This window comes from Cryptomeria japonica, chromosome 2 (genome assembly GCF_030272615.1).
Source record: "Cryptomeria japonica chromosome 2, Sugi_1.0, whole genome shotgun sequence".
In the NCBI taxonomy this organism is placed as follows: domain Eukaryota; kingdom Viridiplantae; phylum Streptophyta; class Pinopsida; order Cupressales; family Cupressaceae; genus Cryptomeria; species Cryptomeria japonica.
In genome coordinates this window covers 26,392,083-26,399,624 of record NC_081406.1, presented here as the reverse complement: position 1 = coordinate 26,399,624, position 7,542 = coordinate 26,392,083, and the positions used below count along the sequence as shown (strand labels likewise).

The window sequence follows — 7,542 nt, the reverse complement described above, 5'->3', positions numbered from 1 at the left end:
CAAATTTGGTGCAAGAATTGGATCTGATCAAGCAACCAGTTAAGTGCTATACCTAGATCATTCACTGTTGTTCTCTAACAATTGCAGTAGTCAAAATCCCTTAACTGGGTAGGTCCTTATAGGCCTTTCATTTTAAATCCCTTAACTGGGTAGCTCAACATTTGAGTGTTAAATCCTCTTGCAAGGTTGATTCTAACAAGTCAAAGCTCCTAACAGGGCTCATCATTTAAATCCTTTAACCAGGTGACTCCTAACAGGACATCTTTGTAAGCTTCTAACTGGGCTAGGCTCCTAATAGGGTGCATTCCAAAAGAGTGCATAATTTTTGTTGGTACCAATTCCCATCGTGGCTTTTCCCTATTTGGGTTTCCACGTGAAAAACATGGTGTTCATATGGTGAATGTTTTTGTGTTGTTATGTTTTACTTTCAGTTTATGCATGTTGATGAACACTTAATGAGTAGTTCTGATAAACCGATTTAACAGTTGGTTATCAATGATTACCGGTAATGGTAAAGAGTTTATTAGTAGTTTATGATTGATTTGGTGAAGTTTTGCAAGTTCAAATTTTAAGTTTGAAATTATTGTTAATACTCATTCACCCCCCCTCTTAGTATTAACCGGATCCTCTAAAATTATCAGTCTTTCCCTCATAATGTATTTTTGTTAGGTTCTTTTTAAATGACTCTTGTTACTTTGTTGGTACAAGGTAATAAAGAGGCCAAATCTGTTGTGACATTCTTCTATTTGTATTTAAATTCTTCTATATGTTATCTCTTCCGTTCGTTTACATAGGGATGATGCAAAGCATTGAGATCTCTTTTGGTCTCTTCCATGTTGACTCAAAAAGATGCATGTGCTCTTCTTCCATTGTGTTTGTAGTTCCACTAACTTTGAGGGATGAGGTCAATTCAATACAAATATTCATGATATACATTGTTTATCATAAGACTATACTGACCCCAAAGATAGCGGATCTCTTATCTACTTTTATGTTTTGTGACCATTATCCTTTGATTTGTCCTTTCTTGGGGGCATCTCATTGTGGTAACATGCTTGTCTTTTGGATGCATGTTACCTTAAAGAAATTGCTCCTAATAAGGCATATGCAATCGCTTTAACGTGGGGGCATACACTCCACTCAATGTTACACTTTAGGCACACACCATGACATGTTTCATAATCAAGTTACTTTGCAAATTGAGCCTTTTTCTTTTTCATGACTCATAGTAAGAAAATCATACTAGGCTAGCAGTCATGTTCTCTCTCTCTTTTCTCTATAAGAACTCTTTGAGGTCTACATGGCCTATGTTTGTATAGGTAGTCTCCTAATCCAGTGAGTGTAACTTCATGAGAGGGAGGTAACTATTAAATTTATATTTCATTGGTACCACCTTTTGTTGAGACATCACCTACTGTGCATTCAAAACACTTAAAATTAGGAGCTTTATTGAGTTATGATAAAATGACTAAATTACTTGGTGATACAACCTTATTGAAAGAAAAGACTATCAGTAAAGAGACCAAGCAATTATAATCTAACACTAGTTCATTGCATTTAACCCTATTAACTACTCTATATTCGAGGGTTGAGGGTAGCAACATCCCCAATCCCTACTTTAGAAGCATAGTTGAAAGCTTTAGTGGTCGGGGGTATTGCTATCCCCAATCCTTTCTCACTATTGTGTGGATGAATGGATCAGGGATCGAGGGTATTGCTCCCTGGAATCGTTTGTTGTTGCGCCAAAAACTCGAACTATCAACACTTGATATAAACAACAAATTTAACCTGGCCCATGAGAGGCAGTTAAGTCATGCCATGAGTCCCTAAGGAGGTGCTAACCACCAAGTCAACAATCTCCCCCTCAACACCAAATGAGCATTCAACACCCACCGAGGGGAGACTTGAACTTGTGACCCAAGGCTCTGATACCAATTGTTGGAATCATTTGTCATTGTGCCAAAAGATCGAACTATCAATGCTCGATACAAATGCTAGATTTAACCTGATCCATGAGAGGTGGTTAAGTCATGTCACGAGTCTCCAAGGAGGTACTAACCACGAGTCATGTCACGAGTCTCCAAGGACAGGAGAGGAAGAAGAAAGAGGAAAATAAAGAACAAAGGGGAGAGGAAAAAGAAAGAGGGAGGAAAAGGGGAAACAAAAACAAAAGACAAAGTGAGAAAAAAAGTGGGCCCTTGTTTTCTCAAGTGAGAAAAACGGGGGGGCATGAGTTGTTGAGGCACAATAAGATTGAATTCGAGGTATAAAGACTACAATACTAGAAAGTCACTAGGGCTCAAAACTTTAGTTTGTGTCCCTTTGATTTTTTGCTAACAATGAATTAGTGTTTGTATTATCAATTACATAAAATAATATTACACATTCACAAAAAAGTGGATAAAATTGGATGAGACAAAAGATTGAATAAAAGTATAGATAAAACCAATTGCTAGGCGACGACAATAATAAATAAGGGGGGGAGGGAGGGTCTTGATGACCCGGTTTGCCCCATACATCGAAAAAGGTTTGGAGTGTCCATGAGAGGGTCCCAACCCTCATTATCCATATCACTATCATCATGAGCTAGAAAAATAGCTAGAGCTAGCTAGGGAAACTTGTTGGAGCCAAACCAGCTCGAGACAAAATGCTACCTTGGAGTTCCACTTGTGTGAGGCATAAAGATACAATGTTGTCGAATAGACTGGTAGATTTCAAAAGCGATTAAACAACATGGATAAAAAGATTGTAAAAAGATTATAAAAAGATTGTAACCTTATTGATACTCACAAAAAGGCGAGTGTTCCAAAGACATTACTCCAACAACACACAAGACATTACCCCAATGATAACCACTTGGAAGCGAGCCACTTCCAAAAAGATGTATATTATATATTTGATTTTTTAACATTAAAATATAGTACTGTTTATTGTTAAAAATTTTACTTAATAATTATTAAAATTTCAACTTTAATTATTTCGGTGAACGTTCATCAAACGATAGATACCGCAACATTAAACCTCCCGTACAAAGCGCGTGGCATGGGTTAAATCAAAGCAAAACAAAGGCGGCAAATGCTACGTACACTCCAAATTTCCTACGCAGATACCTTTTCCCGATTCACTGAACCCCGAGCTTTCGGATCCAACGTGTGAACGAAGAAAAGAGAGCAAGAAAAAGTTTATTCTAGTCAAAAGAGACGTCCCGAGTTCGAAACCATTTGAGGAATCCAACGGCCCGCAAACGTGGAAAATCACACGTTTCTTTTTCTTTCATTCATTCATCTATCCATCTATCAAATGCATCCTCAGACTTTATTGAAATGTACTTCACGCTTCTACTTATTCCGCTAGTCGGTTTCGATCCCGGATTCCTGGGTATTCTCGCTTTTGAAAAATTTGTCCAGTCAATACAGTCTTCCATGGCTTCTCACTAAAGATGCGCAAAATTCCACGCGTAGGATTCAGATTCAATCGAGAGAGCACTCCACAAAGCCCGGAGTGCATGTACACCGTCCCGTACAATATAAGAAATTCGCGGTTTTTAATGCGAACGAAATTTGCGGAACGTACACAGACAGTGACAGGTCCCCGAAACCAGGAAAAATTATAATCGCGAATAAACCTACCTAACAGGTCTACACTGTGTAACGCATTTTGTGAATATACCTACCCTAGTTAGTGAAGAAGGTAAAAACGGCAATAAAATTATATTTAACGCCAATATACTATATTTGGCATTTCTTGCAGCGGCGTCTGTTAACGTGCTCCGAGGTTGTCGGCGGGAAAAGAGGCGACGCAATTGTGAGAAGTACGGGGGTGGGGCTGATGTGGATTTGGTGGATGTCCAATCACATCTTTTCGCGGTGGAATCTGTGGGGGACACTACGGGCCCACCAGTAGTACCGTCTGGCAGAGGCCCGCCGTCCGAATCTTTAAAATTCCAATTTCACGTTCGCTGTTTCCGCAAACAAGGAATAAACAATCGAAATGGCGTGTGCATTCGGCAAGTGGGTCCCGCTGCCCGACTCTTCACTTTACTTTTCGAATAAAAGAATATTAGGTCTGTGGTTATACAACCCTTAACTTTTCCATGGAATTCTGATAAGCGGGTTCATTTTGGTTTTTTTTTTTTTTTTTTCAATTTTTTTTTTTGTTTGTAGTTTTTAAGTATTGAATCAATAGGATCGTTCAAATTTTTTACTTTCTAATTTTCAGAGAATTTAGTGTTATTGTCTTGTGAGATGCAATTTGATTTGTCTATAGACAATTCCTTATTTTCTTTCCTAGAAAATGGCCCCCTTCTATTTAGGGGATATGTCTTATAGTTATAGATGAGTATTTTAATTTGATATTTAATAATTTTGATTTTTTTAAAAAAAATTATTGTTTATTTGACAAAGTTTTTGCTTGACTTTAAAGTTTGAGGTCTACATCATCAAATATGATTACAATTCAATAAGTTTTTTGTTGAAGTGTCTAAAAGACCTCCCAAAACACACAAATTAGGAGTTGTGCCTTAAATCATGTTTTATTGCTAAGGAGTGTTTTATTGGTGGATTGAGGTGAGAGGTTGAATTTTCTTAACTTCTCAACTTATTCATTTTTTAAAAAAGGGTTTATTTCTTGTTTTAAAAAATTAAATAGATAATTTATTGATAAAGTTTTAGAAACATTAAAAATTAGATCTTATTAATTAAAAAATAAGTTAAAACTATTTTAAAATAAATTCAAAAGAAATTATAATATGAATGAATTATATTTAATATTTTAATTTAAATTATATAATTCATAAATTCAGTTATATTATTTTAATTTTGAAAATGTAAGAACACATTTATTAGAATTGTGTAGAATTGTTTTGCATGAAGTTCGAAACATGATCCATCATAATATGATCTCTCATCAAAATAATAAAAAAACATTCTAAGAGATAAATGATAGATCATAAAATGTTTATATAAAACAATTCTACATAATTAAATCTAAAACAATAAACCTCGTACACTAAAAAAAGAAAATGATGAATTTAACAATGTTTTTGTCTCCCAAAAAAGATAAATCGGAGGAATAAATGTTGATGAATTATAATAAAGTGGAATGGCTTCTCTTGAGCGATTTAAATTTACTTTGAACAAAACGAGTTAAAGATTGTGAAATAGATTTGTGTAGAGTCCAGTTGCTTGAAGGGAAAGGAATTCCATGCGTGGTTTGGTAAGGGAAAAAACCAGCATCCATCAAATCCAAGTTACAAGTGGAAGCATCGTGGTCGATGGGGAACCCAAATCCAACACAACATCATTCAAATGCCCAGATACACGGCCGCAATCATTTCGTGTTTTCAACACCCTTCAACGTGGACACCAGTACATTTCTCGTGCTTTCTAAATATACCAAAGAAATCAACATGCGGGGAATAACGACAAAACAACAACAATCTCTACCCTTTACATCACATATATTCATTCGCAGTCGCACCCTCCCTCAACAGCTCCTACCACTTTACAAAGGTAATTAATTGAAAGGCCATTCATTCATACTCAGATTCTCATTTTAGTGTTTTGTTCATGGTTATGTGTTTTTGCGATTCTGCTAATCATCATCCAGGTACAAGTGAAGCAGAATGAGCTGCAATGGCTGCCGAGTGCTGCGAAAAGGCTGCAGTGAGTCGTGCGTGCTGAGGCCATGCCTTGAATGGATCAACACTGCACAATCTCAGGCAAATGCCACTGCTTTTCTCGCAAAATTCTACGGTCGAACGGGTCTAATCAACCTCATTAGCAACGGCCCTCAATCTTCAGGGCCAGGTTAGTTACAATCACCAATCATCATCGATATTAGATTTCTACAATCTATAATGCTAATGCTAGATCTTATTGTTTGTGAGATGTTTCATCAATGTTTTAGATCACGGAGTTTCATGATCCATCATCTGGATATAAGATAGATGAAAGATAATAAAAATGAAAAATGATGATAGATCATAAAATATGATTCGAAATGCTAATGAAAAACTCACACAATCAGATCAAAATCACAATGGTCATTCTCATCTTTTATATTTTTTTTTGCCTAAGATTTTAAATCTTGGCTCAGTTTTTGTGTTGTGGTCTGTTTCAGCTTTATTCAGGTCTCTCCTTTATGAAGCCTGTGGGAGGATATTGAATCCCATCTATGGATCAGTGGGTCTGCTTTGGTCTGGCAATTGGGAAGTATGCCAGGCAGGAGTGGAGAGTATCCTGCAGGGAAACATTCCAAATCCACTCATTCCCTGTGATGAGAGAAACGAGGAGCACCAAATATTGAACGGGAGAGCGATGCACAGCACAGCCAGCGGACTGCACAAAGTGAAGGCAAGCTGCAAGTTTAAGTGTGTTAATCCAAGAAGAAAACCCAAATCACAAGAAGCTCAATTTCTCAATCAAATCCAAACTTCAAGTGGTCAAATGGAAAGTGGAGGTATTGATATAATCAAAATGCTCCATGGCAAGGAGAAATGCTGTTCCTCATCTATGGCGTCCCAACAGCCAGATGATTTGGGTGGTGAAATGAATTACAATACATTAAAGAGTGAAATGAATTACAATACATTTCACTCTTTCAACCCAAAAGTTGAAGCTTTGTATATGCAGAATAGTGAAGTGAAAGTGGAGGTGGAACTGGAGCTCACATTGGGAGCTCAAAGAACCAGTTTTCCTCACAAATTTGTAGACTAAATGCAGAATATGGCTTAGGTACAGAACATCTCGCAGTATATGAGATGAAATGAGGCACTACAAGATCAACATGTAGTGCACAGAGCTTCAACCATTCCAATGTGGAATCAAAGAAACTGTCGGAGCTTCCCAGAAAAAAGGGGCCTAGATTCTAGGCTTTTGCAGTACCTAGTGATCGATATTGTTTGAAACAGATAACCACTGGCCAAAACTTTTGGGATTCCTCTCTATAAAATATGTTTTAATGATTAAAGCATCAAAATTATAAATTCCTAGAAATAGGTTTATATTTTATCGCCGAAGTAGTTTATATGCTGTTTAAATTCGTTCATTCATTCTTTTTTTTTGGGGATGAAATGGGTTTCTAACTTATATTAAGAAAAAACAAAGTGTTAATATATTGTATAGTTTTTTAAAAAATTAATTATTTTTTATATTAAAAGCAGTAAAATAAAGGTGCTGGTCATTTACACAATAGTCTATAGGCAGCACTAATAATTTACAACACACTAACAAGTAGCATACTTACGACATGTCAAAAAACAACTTAAAAGTCTTAATAAGATAATTATAGCGATATAAAGTCTTAACAAAATAAACCAAAAGGTCTAAAAATTTAAACCAGCTAACCCGTGGCTATTTGAGCGCATTGCTCCAGTCATCAATGAGGAACTTGAAGAGTTCTTTGTAGTTTCCTTCATAATCAACATTTTTTACCCAGGACTTTTTTCTACATCAAGCACAGAGAAGTGGCTGAGTTGTGCATCACCCTTAAGCTAAACTTGGAGATGTTGATCATCTTCTGCTCCATCTCCATCACCTTCGT

The 7,542-nt window shown here is 36.4% G+C and overlaps 1 protein-coding gene across 2 annotated transcripts; it reads left to right on the top strand.

Annotated features, from left to right (window-relative positions):
* The first annotated feature begins 5,400 nt into the window (after positions 1-5,400).
* Positions 5,401-6,969, top strand: LOC131048531 (LOB domain-containing protein 39). Of its 2 annotated transcripts, XM_057982506.2 has the most exons (3): positions 5,401-5,510; positions 5,608-5,807; positions 6,121-6,969. In XM_057982506.2, the coding sequence occupies exons 2-3, from the start codon at positions 5,624-5,626 to the stop codon at positions 6,714-6,716; spliced, it is 780 nt and encodes a 259-aa protein (XP_057838489.1). In that variant the 5' UTR covers positions 5,401-5,510; positions 5,608-5,623; the 3' UTR covers positions 6,717-6,969. The 2 variants fall into 2 exon arrangements, with proteins under 2 accessions (XP_057838489.1, XP_057838488.1); XM_057982505.2 differs by having other exon boundaries at positions 5,467-5,807.
* Positions 6,970-7,542: the final 573 nt, after the last annotated feature.

Excerpts from the sequence above, each read along its gene's own strand:
- LOC131048531 (XM_057982506.2), top strand. The coding sequence starts at position 5,624 with ATGAGCTGCAATGGCTGCCGAGTGCTGCGAAAAGGCTGCAGTGAGTCG. Across the intron at positions 5,808-6,120 it reads CCCTCAATCTTCAGGGCCAG|CTTTATTCAGGTCTCTCCTT; the intron begins GTTAGTTACAAT and ends GGTCTGTTTCAG.